Source organism: Lissotriton helveticus, chromosome 1_1, assembly GCF_964261635.1.
Source record: "Lissotriton helveticus chromosome 1_1, aLisHel1.1, whole genome shotgun sequence".
Classification (NCBI taxonomy): Eukaryota; Metazoa; Chordata; class Amphibia; order Caudata; family Salamandridae; genus Lissotriton; species Lissotriton helveticus.
In genome coordinates this window covers 1,111,746,879-1,111,774,864 of record NC_136057.1, presented here as the reverse complement: position 1 = coordinate 1,111,774,864, position 27,986 = coordinate 1,111,746,879, and the positions used below count along the sequence as shown (strand labels likewise).

General features: G+C 42.8%; 1 protein-coding gene across 1 annotated transcript in view; it reads left to right on the top strand.

The window, feature by feature from the left end:
- LOC144821562 (sodium-coupled monocarboxylate transporter 1-like) overlaps positions 1 to 27,986 on the top strand; it is a 310,280-nt gene that overhangs the window by 177,910 nt on the left and 104,384 nt on the right. The window contains exons 5-7 of the mRNA XM_078678751.1: positions 5,347 to 5,501; positions 16,455 to 16,595; positions 24,571 to 24,700. Coding sequence (XP_078534877.1) covers positions 5,347 to 5,501; positions 16,455 to 16,595; positions 24,571 to 24,700 — 426 coding nt within the window. The remainder of the gene's footprint in view (positions 1 to 5,346; positions 5,502 to 16,454; positions 16,596 to 24,570; positions 24,701 to 27,986) is intronic.

The window sequence follows — 27,986 nt, the reverse complement described above, 5'->3', positions numbered from 1 at the left end:
TTTGCTTGGGGGGTAAAGGAGAATTATTTTGGGGCCTTCTTCCCTTTTCCTGGGTAGCAGGATTATTAAGGACCTGAGAATTTATTCTTGCATCCACCCCAGCATTCGCTTTAATCAGCGATTTTGTGGAATAGCAATTGTCTAATGTTGACTGCTCGAAATGATTTAGCCTTTCTGCGAGCTTGTCAATTCTATCCTCAAAAGGGTTAAGCAAAGATCTAAGTAGTTTTTCCAACTCAGGGAGTACATTTACAAGTGATAACACATTTTCATTATTTGGTACAGTGGAGTCAGTACAAGAATTGTCTTCTGTGTCTTGACTGGCCGAAAGGGCAAGTTTGGTGTGTAAAACACTTTCTACACTCTGAGTTTCTTCAGTGACAACCTCTCCAGTGTTCACGAGTTTGTGTAGCTTCCTGTGCTTTTGAGGTGGTTTGGCCGCCATTTTACATCTCCTTGCTGGGGCTGATCTTTTCCTTTTAGACCCCAGCTTAGGTTGGGCCGATATGGCCTGAGCACCAGAATCAGGGAGCAATGTAGATTGAGTATTACTCCCACAAGGATTATTCAATTCTGTTGCAACATCCTTATTTATTGTTTGAGCTTGGCCCTCAAAGTATTCAGTTGCAGCAGGGAGGTTCAATGATGACAAAGGGGTCACCAGGGTGGGGTACGCTAGATTTGGGAGCTTGTCCACAGAATTCTTAAGTAATTCTATAGACAATCTACGCTCTGCGCGCCTCTCTGCCAGTGATAACTCCTTGTCAATTGACAATGAACGGCTAAAAAAGAATTTGTCTAGGGGGCCAATTGCTGGTGGACCAGTCTCAACCGGGGGAGTTATCAAGTGACTGGAAACAGAACTTATCGATGTAGACATTGCCATAGTCATCATCAATCTCAACCAAAATGTCACTTACTAGAGAAGATACAATGAGTCAGCAATAAGGGGGGTGGCCCAGCCCGGCCTCCTGCGGCCCCGGACGGCCACAGACGGTCCCGCCCTTGTCCCGGGCTTCTCCCGGCGCGCTCCCGCACGCTCCCGCGCAGCGAGGAGTAAGCGTTGGTATATAGGGAGGGTAATTGGTGAGGGGGCGGAGCTTGCAGGGAGAGCGGCCCAGGTGTTCTCAGCCGGGCTATCAGGGACTCCTGGGATATGGAGTCCCTGACCACACTGCTCGCAGCCCTGCAAGTCTGACCAGCGCCCTGAGTCTCAAAACACTTTCCCCCGGCGTACTCCTGTGGCCAAGCAGCGATGCGGGACCCGCGGAGCGGGTCCGGCGAGGGGTAGATGGTCCAGAAAAGAACAGCAGCAACCAACGCGACCACAAACGGGCAACAGGTGCGCAATTAGAGGGTCCCAGAGAGGCGGTAGAAGCAAGGGCTTTTAGGTCCGTTGGTGAGGGGGCGGAGCTTGCAGGGAGAGCGGCCCAGGTGTTCTCAGCCGGGCTATCAGGGACTCCTGGGATATGGAGTCCCTGACCACACTGCTCGCAGCCCTGCAAGTCTGACCAGCGCCCTGAGTCTCAAAACACTTTCCCCCGGCGTACTCCTGTGGCCAAGCAGCGATGCGGGACCCGCGGAGCGGGTCCGGCGAGGGGTAGATGGTCCAGAAAAGAACAGCAGCAACCAACGCGACCACAAACGGGCAACAGGTGCGCAATTAGAGGGTCCCAGAGAGGCGGTAGAAGCAAGGGCTTTTAGGTCCGTTGGTGAGGGGGCGGAGCTTGCAGGGAGAGCGGCCCAGGTGTTCTCAGCCGGGCAATCAGGGACTCCTGGGATATGGAGTCCCTGACCACACTGCTCGCAGCCCTGCAAGTCTGACCAGCGCCCTGAGTCTCAAAACACTTTCCCCCGGCGTACTCCTGTGGCCAAGCAGCGATGCGGGACCCGCGGAGCGGGTCCGGCGAGGGGTAGATGGTCCAGAAAAGAACAGCAGCAACCAACGCGACCACAAACGGGCAACAGGTGCGCAATTAGAGGGTCCCAGAGAGGCGGTAGAAGCAAGGGCTTTTAGGTCCGTTGGTGAGGGGGCGGAGTTTGCAGGGAGAGCGGCCCAGGTGTTCTCAGCCGGGCTATCAGGGACTCCTGGGATATGGAGTCCCTGACCACACTGCTCGCAGCCCTGCAAGTCTGACCAGCGCCCTGAGTCTCAAAACACTTTCCCCCGGCGTACTCCTGTGGCCAAGCAGCGATGCGGGACCCGCGGAGCGGGTCCGGCGAGGGGTAGATGGTCCAGAAAAGAACAGCAGCAACCAACGCGACCACAAACGGGCAACAGGTGCGCAATTAGAGGGTCCCAGAGAGGCGGTAGAAGCAAGGGCTTTTAGGTCCGTTGGTGAGGGGGCGGAGCTTGCAGGGAGAGCGGCCCAGGTGTTCTCAGCCGGGCTATCAGGGACTCCTGGGATATGGAGTCCCTGACCACACTGCTCGCAGCCCTGCAAGTCTGACCAGCGCCCTGAGTCTCAAAACACTTTCCCCCGGCGTACTCCTGTGGCCAAGCAGCGATGCGGGACCCGCGGAGCGGGTCCGGCGAGGGGTAGATGGTCCAGAAAAGAACAGCAGCAACCAACGCGACCACAAACGGGCAACAGGTGCGCAATTAGAGGGTCCCAGAGAGGCGGTAGAAGCAAGGGCTTTTAGGTCCGTTGGTGAGGGGGCGGAGCTTGCAGGGAGAGCGGCCCAGGTGTTCTCAGCCGGGCTATCAGGGACTCCTGGGATATGGAGTCCCTGACCACACTGCTCGCAACCCTGCAAGTCTGACCAGCGCCCTGAGTCTCAAAACACTTTCCCCCGGCGTACTCCTGTGGCCAAGCAGCGATGCGGGACCCGCGGAGCGGGTCCGGCGAGGGGTAGATGGTCCAGAAAAGAACAGCAGCAACCAACGCGACCACAAACGGGCAACAGGTGCGCAATTAGAGGGTCCCAGAGAGGCGGTAGAAGCAAGGGCTTTTAGGTCCGTTGGTGAGGGGGCGGAGCTTGCAGGGAGAGCGGCCCAGGTGTTCTCAGCCGGGCTATCAGGGACTTCTGGGATATGGAGTTCCTGACCACACTGCTCGCAGCCCTGCAAGTCTGACCAGCGCCCTGAGTCTCAAAACACTTTCCCCCGGCGTACTCCTGTGGCCAAGCAGCGATGCGGGACCCGCGGAGCGGGTCCGGCGAGAGGTAGATGGTCCAGAAAAGAACAGCAGCAACCAACGCGACCACAAACGGGCAACAGGTGCGCAATTGTAATTATGGAATCTGTTGTTTTAAAGTACCTGTGAGAAATGTAAAATGACAGTGAATGAAAAAGATATATTTTAGATCCCGATTATTGGGGATGTTTTCAAGTAAAAGTCTAACATATGGTGCCATATATAGAGCATAAGAAATACGTGAGAGCTGACTGCTTTGTCGAGTGCCGCGTAAAATATCAATAACAGGTGTTAATTTCTGATGTATCTAACCAGAGCTCTCTGAGCCTTATAAATAGCCTTAACCAAATTAATAAATCTATACCTGAAGTTAAATTGTGAAAGTAATTCCCAAAGGAACTTCCAGGATACACAATCAAATGCTTTCTCAGCATCGAGTAGAATGATGTTAAGAGGTTTCTAGATAGTCTCAGCATGCTCTATTTTAATGCAGTAGTTACATTCGTATGCTAGGTCATATCCTTCCCTGGGATGAAGCTATGATGTTCAGAAGATACAAGCTGAGAAATGATCTTAATGACCCGATTGGCCAGAAGCTTAATAGATATTTTAGAGTCGGCATTGAGAAATGAAATAGGCTGGTATGAGCTACACTCTGTTGTAGTGGCTTCATTTCAGGAGCATAGACCTCTCCGATGTTACCAAATTCTTTTAGCACTTCCAAAAATGTGGCGTAATTATAGGTATAAAGATTTTATATACTCACAATGGAATGTAGCCCGGCACTGGCGCTTTTCCTGAAAGTATTCTGGCGATAACCCAGCTAAGCTCAATTGCTGAGAATTCAGCATCAAGCAAATCTCTATCACTTGTTGTTAGTTTAGGTAAGTCTAAAGAGCCCAATAGATACTGTTAGCACTCTATCCCAGTTCCTCCTGATACAGACCTGAGTAATAGGTCTTAAAGATAGATGAGATCTCGAAATGTTGAGTACAAACTCTGCCTGCAGCATCTTCGATTTGTTTAATCACAGTGCGTGGCATGTCAGCCCAGTACAGCAGCCAGCAGTTTTCCCAATTTTTCTCCCATTGGTGACATCTGCAAACCAATCTGTGTTCATTCCCATGGTTTATGATGTCACCTGAACCCCTCTATCGAGCCATGGAACCTCACATCAATGGATTGAGATGTTCTGGTGACACCATAAATTGCAAAACTGCCAACCTTGCAGCTTTTCACTCTCATTTTATTGTATAAACAATTGTGCAGCAGTGGCTCCTCGCAATGACAGAGGAGTGTTGCCCCACTGCCTGGCTCAGAGTCAGCAAATGTACAATAAAACAATGTTCTTGCATCATTTTATTTTGCATTTGTGGGCTCTTAGCCAGCGTTGTAGGGAGGGGCTGGGCCTTGGCATGGGAGGGGGGAAGGGGAGTACTACGTGCACCCACTCCCTAAGTTATAAATGGCAAATTTATTTTAACACTTGCAATGTCTGTGTACCTTTTCCAGCATTACACAAAAATGTGGCTTTCCAGGCTAAAGGGACATATGAGGGAGAATTCACCGCCCCCCCTCCAAGTTTTTTTGCCAATAAAAATCTTTAGTTACCATTCAGTTTTGCTTGGCGTTTCTTCCTTCAGAACCTACTTGAGCAGTTTTTGTTCATCTGCTTTTTATCTGTAGTTCACAGACTTTTTAAATTTGAGAAAGTTGAGAAACGTTTCAAAATTTAGAAAATTGGCATCAGTGAAATTTCAATTCTTGGTTCATTTTTGTAATCATTATGTCTTAAATTCAAATCTTTCATTAATTTGCCCTACATATTATGTCAAATATAGCTTTCCTAGATGCTTTCCTGCCTTTGATCCTCAGAGCAAAGGCCTATGACACAAAGGTAAAAATATATTTTGTTTATTGTTCATCTTCAAATGTGTAGTTGAAAATATGAAGACTGGAGAATTTTCTCAAGATATTTTATGCCCAAAGCTTAGTCTTGCTTGAGGCTCTATGATACTTGCCCAACAAAGAAGAAAGGAATCAGACAAAGCAGCCCCTTTTCTGGCTGATGTTACTTTTTTCAATATTCACATACAGTTTGGAGCAGGTAAACAGTTTGGTAAAGATTTGCAACATCATTCAATTTTATAGCAATGATAAATTGACTTTATTTAAGACTTATGATAACTCAAAATCTTATGTTTTGTAGGGTGGCATAAAAGCCGTTGTGTGGACTGATGTGTTCCAGATCGTGATCATAGTGGCCGGCTTTATAGCAGTTATCATCAGAGCTGTGGTAGTGCAAGGGGGAATCAATCGCATAATAGAGGATTCTTACCAAGGAGGAAGATTGAAATTTTGGGAGTAAGTTTTGTAATATTTGAAATTGGAAATTGCATGTAACTTGTCCTGTAAGCAACCAATGAGAAAACAAAATACATTTCATATGTCAACTGTTAAAAGGATATTGTTATTCCAAAATGGCCTGTGGAATAGAATCATCAGTGAATTACTAAAACAGACAGTACCTTACTCTTTTTACCTTCTGATCATACATGAAATGGTAAACAATTTAGCATTATACACTGGTGGCGATCCAGTTGACTGGAGTATGCTATGGGGATTCCATTGCAATATAGCCCATCTTCGATTGGCTCAGATCCATCCAACCTTAGCCAAATAAATCACACTGAGGATTAATTGCAGGTTTAGTTTCCTCCACCAATAGAGATCTGATTATTTATTGTCGTTCTGTTCCCTGACTTGCATATGGTCATTTTAGTATCAGTAATTTCGACCATGCAGTACAATAGAATAATGTAAGAACAAGTGTTTCTCTGAAACATTCTTCATCATATGTAAAAGTGGTAAATATGAATTTCAAGACTTATGCAATCAATCCTATCTAGTGGGAAAGAGCATATTTTACTTGTTATTGTTTTATCAAGCAAGACATTATCATTTGAAGAACACAAACTGAATATAAGAAACACAAATCTAATATAAATTTAGAGGCAGAAATAAGGAAAACAATGGAAAATGTTAATACTAAAAAGAAAGAATAAAAACAAAATTATAATCACCACAAACTATTTGTTTTAAATTTTAACAAAACCGAAATTGAATTAACTCAAATCCTTTGCCTTCTAACAACACTGAATAAATACACCATATTTCCATTAACACACACATTTTTGTACAAATATGTTTTTCAAGAAGGATAAATTGTGAGTCTAAAACACTGTTTTAGCAAGCCGTATCCCCGAAAAAGCTTTAATCATGACTCAACTGATTCATCCCATGTTATTGTGTCCATTTTTCTCTTTGTACACCAAATTCTTCGAAAGGTTGTTCAAGCATTGCTCTTCTTTTGGTAGATCAAGTGATATGCTTGTGGGTCATTATGAAAAAGACCTCCCAAAGATTTCAGCACTTTTTTCAAGCGTGTTATTTTTTGAGAGTTTCAATCTATCCAGTACCTACATTTAGTTCTCTTGCTTTGATGATGTATCTTAAGAGGGTGGCCTGTGTATCAGCTGACTTTGAAGAGTATTAAACTTACTTCTATGTGACATCCATACTCTGAGGGTCCAATTTAGATCTTGGCAGATGGGTTACTCCGTCACAATGGTGACGGATATCCTATCCACCGAAATATAAATCCCATTATGTCCTGTGGGAGACATTTTTCGTCAGACGGGATATCCGTCACAGTTGTGAAGGAGTAACCCATTCACCGAAATTTAAACCAGGCCCTTAGACAAAATGTTGCAAAAAAATCATATTGTTGATCACCAGTCATAATGTGACCCATCAGAGCAGGGATAGGCAATGGCAGAAGCTTCTGTCCTGTCACACTGTAACTGTACACTCTCCATGGCTGTGTGCCTGGGTGGCACAGTTTTGCAATTGTTAATTTCTTCTCTATTGGATGGGAAGCAAGCTTCATCAATCTCAATTGTAGCATTTTGCAATGACCTCATAACTATGGAAAATATCTATACTAACATTAATGATATGTGATGTATTTTGTATACGAGCATTTTGAGTACCTGATATGGCTTTAGCTCTTGTGGAACCCAATTCCTAATAGGTGGTCAAAGGTTTTTTTACCTCTGCCATTGTTTTTATGCAAAGTCTGTACCCAATAGTGGTGCTGATGATGTCCACCAGGTCCATTTTCTAAATATTTTCCGATTCTACCAAGATTAGGCTACAAATAGGTAGAGATCTTGGTGCATCAATGGTTGACTCAAAGGCCTGTCTTATGTGAAGACACATTGAAAGCTCTAGAATTGTATGTGTACACTGCAATATAGCGTCATAGATCTGATCCAAGAATGTCTTGTCAGAGAATAGTGGTCTTTGATTTCGGCCAGTGCTTCGCTGATGTTCATTTTCTGTTGAATATCCAGTTGGATTTGGACCCACAGGGCCTTTATTACCTTAGGATGCTATTCCATCCCTTACTTTCTGTAGGGCACTCAGTTTTTTCTCATACCCATATAATGTAAATTACTATATTCCAGTCATCTCTGCATGGCCCAGAAGACAACTGCATGACAGTGGATAATCATGAAACATTTAGAACACATTATCCCATGTTTTTGTGTATTGTTGGAAACTGCATCCTGCCTCGTGCATTAACTTTCATACATTTAAGAGTAGAAGTTTTGGACAGCTTCTTTTCATATTTGCAAGCAGACTCAGTAATGATTCACAGTCTACTTCAGAGCCTAATAATTTCTTTAAAAAAATTGGTTTCCCACTAATGATTGCTGCATGGAGACTTTCATTTCTCTATTTGTTGTTTGCTGAAATTCAGAGAAGTTGGTCCAAATTTAGGAAAACTGTTCACTCTGTAGGTTATTTCGCCCAATGAATGAGGATATTACATATAACTTGTTTATGTTGGATTTTTTAGCTCCTAGAAACACTGGTTACGGCCGCTATCTTAGGACTCTGGCGTTAAAACTGTTAAGGAGGCAGTAAATGTTGTTTTTTCCATCAAAAAATCTCCAGTTAATAGGCAGATTGATAAATTTTTTGGGAAGATACTTTTTATATTTAAAAAAAAGTTAAATACCCTACACATATTGGAAGTGTTTGTTGCTTGGATTCATCATGTTTCAATTTCAGCAAGGGGGATAGTTAGATTTTATTTGAAAAGTGCTTATCATATTTTTTCAGTGATTTTAATTAGACCAGCAATAAATGATTGAATTGAATTTGCATGGCAAACTGAATCTTCTGCCTTACTAACATCTTAGTCATGATCAATTACATTTAACACTACTATGCAACTAATTGTCTCAGATCTTCAGAAGGCGATTTTGTCAAAATTCTGGCAATCTGTTTTAGTGAGAAAGGGGCCAGAGAATTCTAAGTACGGCCAGCCTTATTTTGTAAATCTTTCCCTAATGAAATGAAAACAACAGGTCACCATGTTCACGTTCATAATCCCATGAAAACTAGTCTATCTTTTAGACATGGGCCTTTAGTCGCTGGAATGATAAGGTGTTTGCAATGAAGTGCAGTGTTAAAGAAAGTTACATTTCAGTGGATTTTCGAACTGAACTATGGAGTCCAGCTTTCTGAGATTGACTTGAAGGTTGTTCCATAAACGCTTACACAAGATAAATTGAGAGTGAGCTCCCATAGTGAATAAGTTACAAAGAGCTCAACAGCAACCTTATGCTCAAAGGACAAGGGGTTTCATAAATGGCAATCAGATTATGAAGATTACTTGGGCAACAACCAGAATGAGATTTCCAGATTTGGCAAACTTATTTCAAAGTCACTCCATCAGCAACTGTACCAGTGAAGCTGCATTGAAAGAACATTAATTGTCCATTGGTCAATGATCCACACGTTGATGCTTAAGCAGATTCTTATTAGACATGCAACATTGTTGAATTAGCTTACTTGTGAATTACCAGTAATGGTCAGATGGAATTATGTTAACAACTTGTTTAGTCCAGAAATGATCCGGAAGATATTTCTTCATTTGTAGTTGACTCAAGGGACACTCTTCAGGAGTTCATCAAGTTCAACAGTATACTGGCCAAAGCTACCTTTTTCTCAGTGGAATGCAGTTGGAATAAAGATGCATTCCCTTGCAATACTGAGACTAGGCACAAGAAAGATAACCACTGTCTTCAGAACATTAAGTTGTAACCAGCCTGTTGATAATGAAGAAGATACTCAACTAGATCATTAACTTGCCCAGGATCAGAATTATCTTTCACCAGAATTTGAGTGCAACCAGCATAAAAATGAAAAGGAAGACTAAAATGCACAGTGCCAATGTTACATTACATGGAGATAAAAGGTCTTCTGTAAATAACAATCTACTACTTGTTAGAGTTCTATTTGTTGTTTTGCTTTTGGCACATAAGCCTGGTCTTATGTGCGATCTCGATAACCACTCACAGACACCAAAGCCGCATCTGCAAGTTGACCAAAGGTGACCCTCCCTCCTAAAGAAATTCTGAAGGAAGTATTTATCAGAATTGTAAAGCCAAACCTCCAGTCATAATTTAAGATCAATAGAATTAAGAAAAGGAATATGTTCAATTTCCTTGAGTTTTTCTTCCCCTTCTTTCTTTCCCAAATTGAGATATAAAGGCATTTGAAATGAAGGCGCTTATGAACTTACTTGTCCTGGTAAAGTGATACAAATAACATGAACTATAATAATGTTTAGAGGAGTAAGTACATGTCTGCACAGGGGATACACAACGTAACTTTCTTTGCAAATGGTAACAATCCAAACATGTTTTTTTGTTTTTGAACTATATGTCCTAGCACCAGGAGACAATTGCTCACAAATCATAAGTATGATTTGAGTATTCAAATGATACAATCACACATTATAAACATATTTGTATTTTAGTATTTTTTCAAGGCACGGACTTGACCCTACGAGTTAAGCCATGCGGAGCATGGTCATTCTGTTAAATAAAATAAAAAACCTACATTAACCTACATTCTCCAATTGCCTGGAATTTCCAAGCGATAATCTTGTTACGCAGATTTTAATTCAGCAAGGACTATCCAGCTTGTGTTTTATTGTGGTTCATGACTTCCTAGAGTCAATAAGTGTAAAAGATACTGAGCAGGAATCTTCGCACCACATATACTTTCAAGCACCTAGTTAGTCATTCATAGTTTTGAGGAGCAGGAGCTCTGCTATATAGTAGCAGTGCTCCCACTCCCCAATCTTATGGCTCCCTCCCTCCCTCCCTTAAATAACTGTCAGGGGCTTTCCTGTGGCAGAACCTCCGCTTGCTCAGCCATTGAAACTTATACCATGACAGACCGTTCATCAGATGGCTGACAGGTCAGAGAGACTGTCAGACAGACAGCAGTGTGAAACAAAGGCAGGGAAATTGCTTTATAGTCCACACACACAATGAGAAACGTGAATAGGCACCAGAGTCATCGATTTGTTTGCAAGAGTTTATTCTTGAAAATTATTTTATCAAACAGCTGCCTCAAACATTGCGCCTGCTCAGCAAACCTTCACTGCCTTCAGTTGAGTGGTGGCTCCACTGAAGGCATCAAGATTCCTTCTTACCTAGTGGGAATCTCTAAATATGCTGGGAGGTCCTCTGCCAAGGGAGTGGAAGCATACCCTCAGCAGACCTAATTGCTCCACTACTTTCTAAACCAGGCTCATCAAATGTTTTCTGCCCACCATTAGGCCAGTAATTAGAACCTAATTGTAGTGTCATGCAATATTTTAGAAGGCAACCCTTTTGCCTCCTAACGGACTCTGTAGAGCTGCGACATTGGTGTCAGAGTGCAAAGGCATAAAAGTTTGTTTTAGAATGTCATGTTCACAGTTACACGGAGCAGAATAAAGACATGTAATACTAATCTCCGTGTGTGGCGTGGTTACTAGCGGGTACCCAGGCTGGGAAGGTGCTGCAAATGGAAATGCAATAGGGGATAAGTAACCAGAAGAATGACCGTGCTCTCCCAGAGAGTTTGCTGTGGTCCAGGAAAACTGCTTGTGCATGCCACACATGTGGCTGTTGAGGATCGGAGTCAACACTTCATGCATGTGGAGTCGGAGTGCAACTCTAGTCCCTGTACAGCACATAAAGACAATGGAAACATTGCAAAGAATGTACACATTGATGGTCGAGAAAATGATGGTCGAGCCATACATACAGGTACTGCGCTGCCACACAAGATAAAGTTGCACATTATATGGAGTGATACTGCAAAAGGTGATTATGTACTGATGCAGGCAGAAGTGTGGGTCGGCAAAACAATCAAGAAAGAAGTATATTGTCATTGCACTTACTAGAGCCATGATACGTGGAGCTTTACAACCTCAGCACCAGGCGATGGGACCCAAGAAGAAGCAAGAGTGTTGTGCTTACTAAGCTGCCGGATACCTGAAGTGGCCCACCACCAAAGCTGCCAGGTGATGGCTCAGAATAACTGCAGAGGTCTCCAGTAAGTAGAGGATTCCAATGGAGACAGGGGAGAAAGTCATCGCCTCCCAGATTGTCCATGACAACTCTGAGGCTGGTCCATCACAAGGCCTCAGAAAAAGAACGAATGACACAGGCTCAAATGGACAGCTGACAGTAGCAGAAAGAGCTACACCCTCAAGGTTAGCCACTCCCATAATTGGTGACCATGCTGCCAACTTTTTGCAGTCACCACCACCTTTCGATACCACCAAAAAACTAAATATTGGTGCCTGATGGTCTGCGTGGATAGAGGCATTTAATGATTTCATTGATGCACTTAAAGAGACTGGTAACTAAAAAGATTTCCAAGTATCTTAACAAATCTTGCTGGTGATGGTGTGAAAGGAGTTGGAACTGGAAAAAGATTTCAGGTGCATTTCATCATTTTATGCACTTGTAGGCCTGGGGGTATGACACTCGATCCTGCTAAAGTACAAGCGTTGTCTAATGCTGATCCCACACAAGATGTTTATGTGATACTTTAATTTCTTGGCATGGGCAGTTATTGTTCAAGATACATACGAGGCTTTGGAAAGATGAGCGCTATCTTATGAGAGTTAGCGAAGAAAATATTTAATTCATGTGGTCACAGGGATGTGAAAGAAGTTTCAAGAAAATCAAAAAAGCAATTTAAACGGCTACTTAAATAGCCTATTGCAATTCAAATTTTCAAACAGAAGTTGTTGTTGATGCTAACCCTATTGGGTTAGGCGCTATCCTGGCAGAGCACAGCGGACACTCCCATGCTCGAAAGCATATTTGGGCATCTGCCAGGAGAAGTTTGTCCCAAACAGAACATGCTTTCTCTCCATCCGAGAAAGAAAGTTTGGCCATGGTACGGGCTTGTGAAAATTTGCACATAATCCTGTATGGAAAGCTTTTTATTCTGGTAACTGAGCATCAAGCTTTACTGACTATCTTTGGCAATCCAAAAGCCAAGATGGAGCATCGCATCGAACAATGGGGACTCCGATTACAAGCGTATGATTACACCATTGTACATGGTCCAGGGAAGGATAAGAACCTTGCTAGTTACATTTCTAGGGTACCTAAATAAGGTCAAGGTACTTCATCCAAGACGGCTGGAGCCTACATTAATTTCATTGTAAAGGCAAATACGCCAGCTGCCAGATCATCAATTCAACAAGCTATGATAGTGACATGCTGAAGTTGAAAGATATCACATCAGTCATGGAACTGACATGCTCAACCTCTCAACAATGATGGTGAATAACAAAAGTACAAAGATTTTAAAGATGAACTGTCTGCAATTCAGGAAGGAGTTATAATGCAAGGGTTGTAATCCTTATTCTGAAGAGTTTACAGAAGATAATCAAAGTAGCTAGCAAAGGGCATTGTGGTATTGTTACCACCAAGAGAGCCCCCACGAGATTGAGTCTGGTTCCATATTTAGATGAGAAGGTTAAAGAGGCACTCAGGGCCTGTCATCTATGAAACTGCCTCTCTATGAACATTACTCAACATACTGTTACCATGTCAGAACACCCTAAGCATGCATAGGAGAGTATAGCCATCGATTTATTTGGTCCAATCAACACTGGACATAATTTGATGGTAATTGTGGATGAGTACGTCGAGTTCTATTAATAGAGGATCTCTCATCAACAACTCATGAGTGAGTCAATGAGAGACTTGACTGCATTCTTGCAACTTGGGGCGTTCCAGTCATTTTAAAGTCTGATAATGGTCCACAGTTCAACAGTAGAGAATTCAAGGATTTGCAGGAGCATCTGAACTTAAAGCATCAGAAGAGTACACCTTTGTGGCAAAAGACCAATGGTCTTGTGAAGCGTTTTATGAGTATGTTAAAGAAAGCAGTACCACGATCAAATCTTGAGAGGTTCAATTTGCAAACTATGTTGTCTTCCACCTACGAGCCTATCGTTCAACACCTCACTTGACCATAGGCGAAAGTCCTGCGACTTTGATGTTCCGGAGAACAGTGACAGCCAAGTTACCCCAATAGACCATCAAAAGAGAAGGAGGTGATATTTCAACTCAAATGAAGGCCTTGATTAATAAAGAGAAGATGAAAGACTCTGTTGACAAGAGGCGACATGCAAAGAACATTAACATAACATATCATAACATGTGTATTTGTAAAGAGCACGTTCACCAGCAGGTATCTTGGCTCTGAATAACAGATGCTTATTGTTACCCAATGGTATTCATTTTGTCGCCATCAGATGGATAAAAGGCTGAGTTGACCCACAGGGATTTGAACCTGCAACCGTGAGGTTGAAAACAGGCCCCTGCAGAAGACACATTAGTCCATTGAGCCACCAGACCTGGTTTGGGACCTGGCATTGAATTTAAGACAGGAGCTCTAGTGATCTCCCACCAACTGCAAAGGAGAAAATCTGATGCTCCATATGATGCTGCACCTTTCCACGTTGTGCCCACCAAAGGACATATGGTAACTGCCTGGCGCTCTGGGAAGTCTGTTGCCAGAGACTCTTTCACTTTCTGCATTTGATTAATCCATCTTCTAATTCAGATGGTGAAAGAATGATTGAATTTAAGAACCCAGTGGCTGCTCTTACTTCTTCACCGTCTTCATTGATCTCTGTTAGTGAAGATGACAGCTCCCAGCTTCTAGTAACCAGACTAGGGTGAGTAATTTAAGTACCAAGAAGGTTGATTGAAGAAATGTGAATGTAAATATAAATGAAAAATTTAAATTTTTTACAAATGACCAAATACACACACACACGCACACACACACACATATATATAGTAGGAGTAAACTTACAACCATACAATATACAACATTTTGAAAGAGAATTAAAAAGTAGTCAGTTCATTGTAGTGCCTTATGACATACAGGACCAAATAGTAGGACAAGTGATTTAAAATCGATTACAGTTGTCTTGATGACAATGTGATTGCTTGAAGTCAATTCCAAATAAGCCAAAGTGCACAGTGCGTTGGAATATATAGATCTTTGTAGGCCGTGTAAACTTCAGAAGCTTATGGTATCAGAGAATAAAATACATATTTTAAAATCAGCAGTCATTATGTGGAAAATGACTAAAATTAGGTATACATAAGCGGCGTTCATTTATGTTCACCACAGCCACCGTTGAAAGTAAAGCGAAAATCACGAAGCAGTGGCCACGCCATCTTGTCCCTTTTAGGCCCCATTATGAACGTAGGTGGCAGCCATTTTGTGTGTCATGACCTCTCTGCCCACTGCCAATAGCCTGCCCGTCTCTCCCCCTCACTCCCCAGCCTCGCAAGCATTCCCCCGCGCCCCGACAGCCCCGGTCTCTCCTGCTTGGGCCATAAACGCACCTCTAACGCGACCCTTTCTCCGAGCCATATCCCGTACTGAACCCCCTCGCTCTTTCATCCCATTCATGGAACACCCCCTTTCTGACAACCTCTTCCTCCCTGCCCGATTGTCCAGCCTGATCCCAGGCCATCACCTAGCCCGACAGATGCAGTTTATTGCCCCCTACAGTAGGACCTCGCCTCACATCAAAGGAGCGGTGGTTAATCAATACCCTCACACCTCCAGATCCGACCGATCACCCACTTTCCCGTTCCCAGCGGAATGTCCAGCTGCGCGACAAACCACCACATGTTGAGATTGGGGTGGTAACTCTACTGTAGATGTGTGTGGGAACGGGCCTGGACCTGGGATTCCGGGGATGCCTTTCCGTACTTCAGAGTATTGACAAGAACATGTTTCATGCAATAAAGCCACAAACCTGTGTATAAGAGGCCAGGCCTCAGAGATGCGGTTAGAGCACCTCGAGAAGATACCCTGTTGTCTGATTTGACGTGTTCTGCTCCGTCGGAATAAACTCCTGTGTCTTGCCTTCCTGTCTCCAGCGCCTGCCTCTTTGTTTGGTAATATTGAATGGTATGAGAGGCGGCTAACGCCGGGCAAACATTGAAGGTTCTTGGTCGACATTTGGCCCTACCTTTCAACAATTACATAAAAGATCTTTTGCAAATAAGCCAGGGTGCAGGGTGCAATGTGTTAATCGGCACTCATCACTGCATTTAATGTATTTTTTTAAGCAAGTCCTGGACCACCTTGAAGTATTTGCCAACTCTTGCCAGTTCCAAATATATGGTAATTTGTAGAAAAATGACAATTTTAGTTTAACAGAGGGGGAGATGAAGTGTCTGGCGATATTTAAGGATGGAAACCTTTTGGCTCCTATTGGAGTCCGTAGAGCTGTGAAGTTGGTGTCAGAGCAAAATGCCATGAAAGTGTGTTTTAGAATGCGGGTTTCACAGCTACCCGTGGCAGAATAAAGACATGTAATACTAAACTCTGTGTGTGGTGTGGTTATTAGCGGGTACCCAGGCTTGAAAAGATGCTACACTAATCAGAATATGAACACTGCTATTCTCAAACAGCACAATTTGTTTAGGAGGTGTGCCTCCTGAATATTGAATCAACAACATCAGTGGGACAGAATATCGAGGACAAAAGATCGAAACTAAAATATTGACAGGCTAGTATAGATTGTCTATACGTAGCTCCACATATATGTACCTATGCGGTAGATATATCTTCATCGCACACAGATGTGGAGTTAGAAATAGTAAATCTATACTCCCCTATATGCACTTACCTTTTAATATTTTGTCCTTCGATATTCTGTCCTCCATATTTGGATGCAACAATATTGTTAGTGTTGATATTCAGTAGTACAATAGTGATGTTAGGCTGTTTGTATAATGTCATTAAATATTGGAAGTACATGGCGTACTTAAAATGCCCATTGCTATTTAAAATGTACACAATCATCTCCCAGCTCTAAAATCTGTTTGTTTATCCTTCATTTAGCTTCCATCCTAGCCCTTTGCAGAGACACACCTTCTGGACGATTCTTGTTGGTGGTACCTTCACCTGGACTACAATCTATGGAGTGAACCAGTCTCAAGTTCAGCGATATGTCTCCTGCAAATCCAGATTCCAAGCCAAACTGTAATGTTTATTCATTTTCTTTCATGCTTAGCTTTATTTATTTTATATTGTAGTTTAACGCCTTAACGGCGGCCGCGATTTTGCGGAAGTGCGGCACTTCCGCAAAACATGCGGGCCGCGTCGGCCATTGGCCGACGGCAGCACTGGGGAGGTAGTGCTGCAGTCGGCCAATGGCCGACGGCAGCACGGAACAAGTTAAACTATGCCTTTGTATGGTTGTATACCTATAGAGACCTATAGAGCGAGAACATAGCTACAAAGCAATGGGGTGATAGACACAATGGTACAATGGTGGTATTACCCTGGGTTGTGTAGAAAACAAGGGCGTGGTGGATGGGGAAACAGAAGTAAGGTAACAGGGTTACAATAGAGATGAGAGACATGCTGAAGAGTAATAGCCCATCGGAGCCTGTTCACCGCAAAGATCCCAGGATCTAGCTCCCTAATAGCAATAATCGGCACCACCTCCTGTATATTGCATTACCAGGCAAAGGTGTCTCTGACAAGTTATATTTTGTTGTTGTAGGACCATCTAGTCTCTCCGCTTCCACTCCAGAACTGGCCTAGACCAAATCCATAGCTACAGAAATTAATATCACACTGTTTTATTTAATACGACATGTAAATCTGAATTCATGGTCGGGTTGCACAAAGTACTATGAAATGTAACTAGCTACTTGCCCAAAGTTTTTTGCTGATTCACTTTATTGTCAATGTTTTGGAAAATACCTACTCATTTGTTTGATAACACAATTAAGGGAATGTGTTGTAAAAAATGCAGTGTTTCCAGTTATAGCTTACATTTATAGCGAATGTTTGTCACAACCCCTTTCCTAAGGTCAAGCGACAAGCAGGAGCTACTAGACCCAACTGTGTGGGTTTAGGACATTTATTCCTGATGTTCCGAATATGGATTCTGAGCAACTGGGTCAAGACCCCCTTTAGCACTTGACTCTCAGTAGTAGGGTGGTCCGAGCATTTCAAGGCTCCCTCAGAGAGGGAGGGGAGGTAGATACAGTGGTGAACACAGGCTCACAACAAAAAGTATATGCAACAGTGACAATAAATTACTGTCCCTTCAAATACTTCCTTTTATAAAACAAGAGAAGTATCGTATTTTATTACCATAAACGCAATGGTAAATACTATATTCACACACAAATACACAGTCCCCCTTAGGTCAGGGCTCTAGTGTTTCGTAATCATTCCCTGTGTAACCTAGTCTCTCCTTGTTCTAGCGATCATGGTTAGTCCCCTTCACTTTAGGCAACCTCCAGGGTAAACCGCACTAGAGGTTTAAGTCTCAAGAGTCCACTCCCACTCTATTGCCAAAAGTGTTCCAGTGCCAAAGTGCCATCTGGCAAGAAATTTCCAGTGGGGCCGAATAGGCCCAAATTCATTCTTATGGGTACCTGCTGAATTGGAGCATCTGTAGTTCCTGATCACTCCACCTCTGCAGGTGCTGGAACGGAAGCGGCTGGTTCCTGTAAGTTCACTGCACGCAGCCAGGCAGGCAGCACCTGGCAATCCATGAGTTCCTCACATGCAGTCCTGCAACAACCAGAGGCCTCTTGCGGTCCCTCCTGGCAGTGTAAGTGTTTCAGTCCATCCCTCAATAAAGAAAAGGTGATGTGAAGTTCCTTATGCGGATCTTGTGTCTCAATGTAGGTTTGTGGGGGTCCCATGACAGACTCAATCCTCTGGTGACACTTCTGATCAGGTCGCACTTCTTGCTAGTTTCACTGACACTGACCCAATCATTACAGTAGATGCCTCCATGGGGGTTCCTTTTGGCTCACCAGCTCTTCACTGAACTACGCTATGGCCCACTCCACACGGTAATCCATCCATAGCGGAAACTCCTGATATCTTGGATCGCCAATTCTCACTGCATGAGGGCTCTGGCTTGATCAGCACAGCAATCAGGGTAGTTCTCTTTGTGGCATCCCCTCCTGGCATACAGAGTTGCTGATGCCTCACTGCACACAGGCTCCAGCCTGATCAGTAAGTGATGTCCACTGCTCACTTCATGGCGGCCCTTCCCAGGCATATGAGGGTCTCCAGCTTTATCCTGCACACGGGCAATGGCCCGATCGGTGCAGTAGCCATTCTTCACACCTTGCTTCCTCCAATGCTCTTCCCTTCCTCACAGGGCACACTTGTTGTGGCAAGAAGGTAAGCGCTGGGGCTCCAGGCTACAAGGTAGGTGGTCTTGGATTCCTTGGGTGATGTCACCCAGCAGGGAGACTAGCAGGCCTTAGGCCCCAGGCCCAGTCACAAGCAGATGTCTTGCAGAGTTTCCTCTCCTCACAAAGTCTGATTGGCTACTTGACAGTTGACAATGCATTCCTCCATGTCCTTATGTTTCACCATGCAAACTATGAGTCTCAAAATGGAACTCATAGTTTGCTATGTATTGTGCCATTTGCAGGCACGCATACACACAGTACATGCATTTAATATACACACACTGCATAGCAATGTATTGATCGTGTACTGTACCACTCACAGGCACACATACACCCAGTACATACATTTAGTATGCAAGCACTGCACGGCGCTATACCCTTCATGTATTGTACCACCTACTGGCACACATACATCCAGCACATGCATTTAACCTGCACACACTGCCCAGTACTCCTTTATCCTTGTACTGCTGTACCCTTCTCAGGCACACATACACCCAGCGCAGATACACCACTCATGAACTGTACAGCAATTCACAACAATCTGATTTAGGCCAACAGGTGAATTAAGCACACAGCAGCAGAACTTTGAATGAGTGATCCTGTAGGCCTCACTCCAGTGACACAGAAAAAAAACACCTGTTAACTCCTGCTGATCACTACACGGTATGCTGCCACCACCGTGCTCGTGCTGCTTAACTCATGGTAAAGGCAGTAGCCTGATATGAGAGTAGCACGTTGGGTGCCCGTGTCAGTGCACTGTAAGACTTCTTGCTCCAAGCTTCATAACTCCATTTATTAATAGATTTGCCTATCAAAGCATAGGAGAAGCACAAAGATGGACAAATTGGCCAATACATATTATCAAAGACCTGTTTGTTTTCTAGCTATTCATCTAGTGAGAGGCATAAAGACAGATACAGGGTCCAGGGTGCAGATGCAGTGGAAGGGCAAATGAGTAGCATCCACAAACAGAATAACAGATGACTCTAAGAGTGGCACTGCTAGGCTAGGGTTACAAATAAGGTCATTGTTTTCAGGTGAGCTATGACTGAACCCCTACACCACCCAAACAGAAGGACCGACACTGAAAAAAGGCTTCATTATTTTTCATAAATTCATGTGTGGAGCCAAGGGTCTGGGTTTGCGAAAGCGGCTGCAAAGCATCCTTGCCAGTTCACACGCGTTCAGAGCAGATCACAGTACATCTGCAGATCAGTGCAGTCCTGACAATGTCAGGTCCATTTCCATTGTGTAATGCCTAAACCAAGATCCTCAAGAAAACCTCGAGGCAGGTCCACAATCCTCATGGCGAAAGTTGTTGGGTTCATAAAGTTGTCCAGTACACCAGTTTAATGGATCTCGTCCTTTGGTCAACAACCTCTCTATTTTACAGATGCATCAAGGCTTCATTAAATAATGCTAAACTGCAGGAATCTGCAACTGACATCAGACCAGTTATCCTCACACAACTGGTAAAGGTCCAGTCACTACTCCCAGCAACTAGGAATCTTTCTATGGCTAGTAGTTCCCACCGTTTCAATGTACTTGAAGCACACACAGGATATTCAAGAGATATGTTCCACAACAGCCAATGCAAAATGGCCACAGCAGTTTCAGAGTTCACTGACACTGGAGATCAAATGAGGAGGTTTGCTAACTACAATTCAGAAACACATATTTTCTGTCAATGAGATCTCAAGTGAAATAGTCTTGTTGCAGCGGAAGATCAAGTGAATTTTGCTTTATTTTATATTCACTGCACTGGGTCCAAATCACTCTACATTTTCTCTCTTTAATCCCGTTCTCAAATTTTAATATCTACTCACACCCATAGAGGCTTTAGTCCTCCGGTGGATCTTATTAATCGCATTGAGGGGTGAGGAATTGGGATGTCCACGATTGATTACCCAATGAGGACAAATTAATTGGTAAATCACTCTCAAACTGGAAATCAAATTCAAATAAATCACTCTCATGATCATACTTTAATGTTAATATAATCACAGTAACCCACAACCTCCTAAAGAAGTTCAGTCGGGCCTAAATCATACAAACCAGCAACTCTGCTGCAGCAGTTTGAATAAATAACTAATTCATCTGGTGTTCTTAGATTAAACTATGACTGTCCCTGTTATGCATTAGAATCTAAGCTATTATATGCACGATCTTTGTGGAAAGATCATTTCAAGTTACAATTTAAAGAATCCTCAGACAATGAGTGTCGAATTTAGTTATTGTATTAGCAATTTTGAATTTAAACCAATATTTAGCATTTGTAACCATAAGTCATGAGTCTCGATAAGTACGTTATAAATTGTAGTGTAAAACCCACACATTAGCAGAAGTAAATCAAGTGGAAATCTTATTAGGAAATCAGGAACCTAGGGGCAGATTTACAAGCCCCTTGCGCCTCTTTTACGCCGCTGTTGAGTCACTTTTGTGATGCAGAGGCGGCACAAAAGATGGGCCATGCTGCGGGGTATTTACAACGTGACGCATCTCCCAGATGTGTCACGTTGTAAAGCCCTGAGCCAGAAGGAGGCGTTCCTGCGCAGGGGGGGGTGCAGGAACGCCTCCTAAAAGTGGCTGAGTGAAATCTCAGTCCCTTTTGAGCCCATGCTGCGTCACAACCCTGCGCATGCTTGAAGCAGGCGTAAGGATTGACGCAGCATTGGAAAGATAGGGCCCCCAGAGCACTGCTGGAGCTGCGTCGCGCTTCTGTGCCGTTTTTGCCCCATGGTGCGCCGCAACAATGTGGCGCATCTATAGTGCCGAAGGCGTGGCGCACAATAACTGGCGCATCCCTGCTTATATGCAGGTATGCGCCAGTTATTGTAAATCTGCCCCCTAATATTTAGCCACAGAGTCCATAGAGTTCGTTAAACAGAGTGAGATTCCTACCACCGATAAAGGCAGAAAAGACAATTCAGGAAAGTTCTTTAGCATAGGCATATAGTGCGGTCACAATTTAGGATGAGTGAAAGGAGGAAAAGACTAGTGACTCAGTAGGGTGAGTGAGCCTCACTGACATGAGTTACAAAGATAGCAAGGGAGAGGAAAGTCAGCATCAGCAGCCTCAGTATCGGGGGAATGAGGACTGCCAAGGGAAAGATGTCTCAAGCCAGAAATCTGAAAGCATGTCTCGGAGAGCATTTGCAGATGTCTGTCAGCATGCGAGTAAAATGTACGAGTGCCTCCAACCAGCCAGTCAGTCGACAAGCCAGTCCAACCAGTCAGAAAATCCACAGAACAAGGCCAACACGAGAGACCAGAGCTAGAGTCTAGAGAGCTTCCTTCCAGGGTACTTTCAGTTACATATGTTCTGCTGCATCCAGAGGTGACATCAACCATTACCCCTGAATGGTCTGTCATTCATGTGACCATCATCCGCTCGCAAGATATAAAAGAAGATACTTAAGAGAATTTTCCCAGATGATTCATGGGAATCGATCATCTGTTTCAGGCACACGTTATTCCACAAAGAACAATTCAAAATTTGCTTTTCATGTACTAGTGTCAAAAGGTTAGGCTTCCACATATTAGACCATGTCGAAGTATCATGAAAGTATACTTTAGGCATCATAAATGTCATATGAAAGAACAGAAAAAGTTAGATGAATAGGCAAGCAACAACTTTTCACATCAGTCCATGAAAAATGCAACCCTAAAGTAAAAATCGTGTATTACATATATGAAAGCAATGTAATTCTTAGTAACACATGAATGTGCAATTGGACCCAAGCATAACTTCAATCAAGTATTACTAACAAATAATCAAGTATTACAAGTTGTCATAAGCGACTGCATAGAAATGTTCAGTCCTAACTATGGCATATTACCACGAATCACAAGGGACCTAGATATAATAGATTTTTATAAAACATGTATTCATTGTTGTTTCAGTATATTAAGATTCTTATTATTGTAATGCAATTACACAGAAGTTTCATTCATGTATTTATAACTCAAAGGTTTTTGCACCAGTTTTTCGATCTCTGTGATGCATTATAATGGAAGCATTAAAAGATGGCTTTTACATTTCTTATAAACGTTACTGAATTAAATTGAAGCTCGTGTATACATGAGTATATGACTTATCATTTTAGTTTACATTAGTTCCCATATTCATCAATATATTTTTAGGAATTTTCATTTCGGGATTGTTAAGCAATCAATACATCCGATTATTAGACATGTTTTGCACACAATGTGTGTCTTCTTTCTATTTCTACCGTTCAACGCACTCTTTTACAGTGCTTGTATTTTCTCTTTAAATGATATTGTTCTTTTACTAAATGTGTGGAAGTTGCACATTCGTGTGTAATTTTGATGTCTTATCCAGTGGTTATTGACATAAATCTCGTAAACAGCGTTCACGCTGCATCAGTTTGGACACGACCAATTTGTTTTGCCAGAGGAACAACAGTATATTTTCCTTCTGCAAAAATTGTCTGAGCAAAAAACTGCACATTGAAAACCAAATATATAATTTACAGGGTCATAAAACATGCCTTCAAGTAGGTATTACGTTCCTACAAAAAGTTGTGGGAACGTAATACCTACTTGAAGGCATGTTTTATGACCCTGTAATTGACTTTACTTGTTGTGTAATTTTCTTTCTGGTTAGTCAAGCTCACAAAGAGCTTGTGGTAAAAATTAATGCTGAGGGTAATTTCATCATGAATTATCTCTCGCTCTCTGGAATGCCTAACTCCCTCCCATGTAATCAAAAGTGAGATCCGCTGAAAGGAGCCAGAAAAGAAGAGGACCTGTCAGTCGTGTCTAATGGGACATAGAAGGATGTCCCGCAGCTAAAAATCCTTTCCTGCTCACACATCATCAACTGCCTTCACACAACACCTCTCATGCATGTCAAATCTGGCTAAGACTATCACCTCAGACTGCTAGCGGCATGCACAATTCTCATGCCACAGCTTGGGCTGGTGGAGGGCAATCACCACTGCTGACAAACGTAATACAACTGTGACATAATTGCTTACGCAAATAGGAGGGTTGTTAAAGTGTGCAACAACAAATTCTGTGAATTAGTGATACTGGGGCAGATGTTTTTCTGCAACCGTGCACTGTGCTCATGCACCTCCACCCAGTCATCAAATTGACAAATGTATTGTGAGTACTTGGATGTTAATTACCACGAACAGTCACTTTCATTCAACTTGGCCATGCTGCCACAATAACTGCTACTGTGGTATTACTGTTGTGCAAGGACTGCCCTGTGGCCAGACCTCTAGAGGGTCCCTGTGCCCACCCATGCTGGTGAACACATTAGAGTGCTATCATCTCAGCTATGTTGAAACTATTAATCTTACCTGGTCATGTGCACCTATTATATCTTTTCTAAAATATCTGAATTTGTTCCACCGGTGCTGTGCCATTTACTGCAGAAAAGGTAAAATCCACTACCTTTTCCGAGGTCCACACCAAAAGCATCACCCTAATACGCACAGAGGAGAATATTAAGGTCGAAGAATAACATATGGTTGATCCTACCAAAGTTGAAGAGAGTAAGGTGAGGAGCGCAGATATAGGGTCTGCAGGAGCGTAAACTCTAGAAAACACTACCCCAAAGTATAGAAGTGGTAGAGGGACAATAACAATGTAGGAAATCTCTTAAAATGGTTGTTTTCATGAAAGGATGGGGTTATCTGTCACCATATTAGGTGTGTCTGAAGAGCTGATGCCCACCTCTTCAATGAGTCTTTGTAGTGTAACACTAACTGTGATATTTTTGTTTGCGTTTCTAAAAATATTTTCTTTTCTAGGGCCCTTTACATAAATCTTGTGGGACTGTGGGTGATTCTTGTCTGTGTGGTGTTAAGTGGATTGTGCATTTACTCAGTCTACCGTGATTGCGACCCATGGACGGCAAAGATATTGACAGAGCCCGATCAGGTACAGTGAGAATAACTTACATTGGGTTATTCATGTCCAGGAGTTGCATTGTAAACCTATGTTTAGATGATAGTCTGCACACTTTGAAAAATGCATCTGCCGTCAGCTTTGTCACACATGGGATGCAATAGCTCATTGAGGGATATGCATGTGGTTATCATAAACATCTGGTTTAGTACTACAGGGCTCCTCAAAATCTTGTCACAGTCCAAAATCTGCTTTTGTACCTGCCAAGTAATTGTTTCTTCTCCCAAGCATTGTGTGACGCTGGATGTGTGTTCTCACAATTGTCCATATGTTGTCGTCTAAAAGTTACATTTATTGTACGAGGAAATGTAGTGGTCACACTGCTTTCATATCCATTATCGCTACAGTTGCCTTTAAGTAATGTATGACTATCCTTGTAAAACCTATCTCCATTACACGTCTGAAGATATTTCATAAACAACACGCCCCTGTGCAAAGATTTTTTTGTGTGTTTCCCATCTCATTGTTGCTTCTGTGTTTGTATGAATTATAAGCCTTATTACCAGTTTCCACACACACCCTCTTTTGTGATTAGCTCAGAAGCTGTTATTGCATTTTTTATCAATTAGTGCATATTTTATTAACCCGCTTCTAACTGAAATTTGGTTTAAAAAAAACATGTTTTGCACCGTTTTACCATATTTCATTTAGGAACAGTGGTGTCTCACAATCATTGGCGTTGGGGCTCCACGTTTCTTGATTCATGTTCCTCTTTTAGGTACGACTAGCTTGTAAACAGCACACACACAAACAAACATACACACACACACACATCATTTTTTATTTCATGGATGTTTATGAAGTCTACATACGCCCAAATTGAGAGTCTCTTAGAGCTAATTATTACTGTGACCTATTCAGTATGGGACCACTGGAGAAACATGTAAGAAACTAAAAGCCAGTTATTTGCACTTTCCGATACTTGAAATGATCTGGCTCGGCGCAGATATGATGAGGAGGGAGAACATTCCAAAGTTCTGGTTCTTGGACACGGGAAACCAACTCCTAATTCGGAGAGTTTAACCTTTGGGACACAAAGAGCAGGCTTTTCAGAAGAATGCAGTAGGTGATAAGATGGACATTTCTTGAATCTTTTACAGAAAAATATTGGCATCGATATATATCGAGTACTGTGCTTTGGGCAAGTGAAGTTAAATTCTAAGCATGTGTTCACCAGTAACCAATGAAGTTGTTCTTGGTATGGTGTGACATGGTCAAATTTCACCAAATTGAAAATAAGCCTGACAGCTGTGAATTGCATCTTTTATAATTCGATCATCATTTGTTTAGGTAGACCTATATACACAGAGTTCCAGTAAACCACACTTTACTAGATACATCTTTTAGTCACAATATATCTTTGGGGAAATGACTAGCATGTGAGGTGTTTAAATTGAAAGAAACAAGACTCTGTAATAGCAGCACTTTGTGATTCCACAGTAGGATTGGAATCCAATGTAATGCCAATGTTATTTGCACTCAGGAGTAGGACACTGGCCGGTAGAATGTGACCACAGACTAGTTGAGAACCGTGAATGTATCATTCTCTTGTTCCTGACCACTAAAACCTCAGTGTTGAAAGGTGCACAATTAGAAAACAGTTTTTCCTCAATTTTTCGAGTAGGTCTAACACTGAAGTTACTTTAGAACTGCTCCCCTTTGGATTTGCTGACAGACAACAAATGAATTGTGCATTAACGTATGTCTTTAATTCACCTTTGCGTAACAGAAATGCAAGTGAGCTTATAATGCAAACTTATAGCAAAGATGTTGGATCTTACGATTTGCACAAGGCTAAGACTTTGGTGGTGAGCAGTGATTCTCTAGCTGAATTAACTGAAATGTATTAGATGTGAAAGATGGAATCCTATGATAAAACAATGTCACACATTTCCAAGCATCTAAGTCGCTGATAAAAGATGGTGTGATTGACAGGTCCAAAAAAGATTGAGACCCCGCCATGGCTGTCAAATCATTGACCACTGAGGAGACTGCTGGCTGGGTGCCACTGTCTGGGCACGGCCCCGCCATTATGCCTGAGGAGTGTCGCTCCCCTGCTTTCTCGCAGTGCAAGAAGCAGAAACATAAAATGGAATTTTAAATACCATTTTATGTTTCTGCTTCTCGCACTACAAGAAGGCAGAATGGTTGGGGGCGGGCGGGTCGGGGAGGAGTCGCTTGCCCAATGCTGTGGGCCCTGACTGTTTGGTCGGCCCTCTGGGGCCGACCAAACCAGTCATGCGCATTCTGACTTTCATCTATGTAGGCTGTGTTGGACTTGGCCCTTTTTGTAGGGTCATCCCTAAACTTTTTGCCTTTCTCCTAAGCCTTTTTTCTGACATGGTGTTGGTGGTTTTAGGACTCTGGGCACTTTAGCACTGCTGTCCAGTGTAAAGTGTGTGTACTCTCTGTGTTAACTATGGTAAGATTGGTCTACACCTCTTTGGGCCATTTAATTGCGATTCTCCTATTAACATGACCAGAGAATCTGGATTTCATTAAAGACACGAAGGCTGACATTATGCATTATCCTTTAATAGCAACTCACAGCAGCCGCACTACATCATAAAGGATAAAGCTCTAGAGTTTACACAACAGTGGACAAAGGATGTATCCAGGAGATGATCTGCCTCTTTTAAAAGAATCGCAGCAGGAAAGAACTTCATAAACGGAGAAATCCAAGTAGAGCTTGAAAACATCATGGTATAAACTTCAGTATCTCAAATGGAAAGGATCAGACGGTTAAACGGAATTACCTGAAAGGAGAAAGAAAGGATTAAGAACCAAATCCATAGTGAAGAGCCTAGAGAGCCAAAAGACTTCATTACAATAATAAAGATAACAGAGGCATAGGCATAAATCATAGAATAACAACAATTGAAGTAATCAATAAGTTCATAAAAGACATATCAAAAGTTGTAAAAGGGAGGAGGGAGGGATAATGTCAGCCTCCGTGTCTTTAATGAAATCCAGATTCTCTGGTCATGTTAATAGGAGAATCGCAATTTCATTACAAGACCGGAGGCTACATTATGCATGTTCGTAGCCCCGAAGGACAACATCAGACATATGCTCGATAGGCTTACAATAATGACGAGCAAAGGTGTTAGCATTTGACCAGTCAGCTGCTTTCAGGATATCATCTAGCTTACCACCTGACCAGAAGGATTTACTGGCCATAGCTCCTCTGATAGAATGTGCTTGAAACTTAGAGAGGTCAATACCAGCAAGACTCATGGTAGACTTAACCCATCTAGCT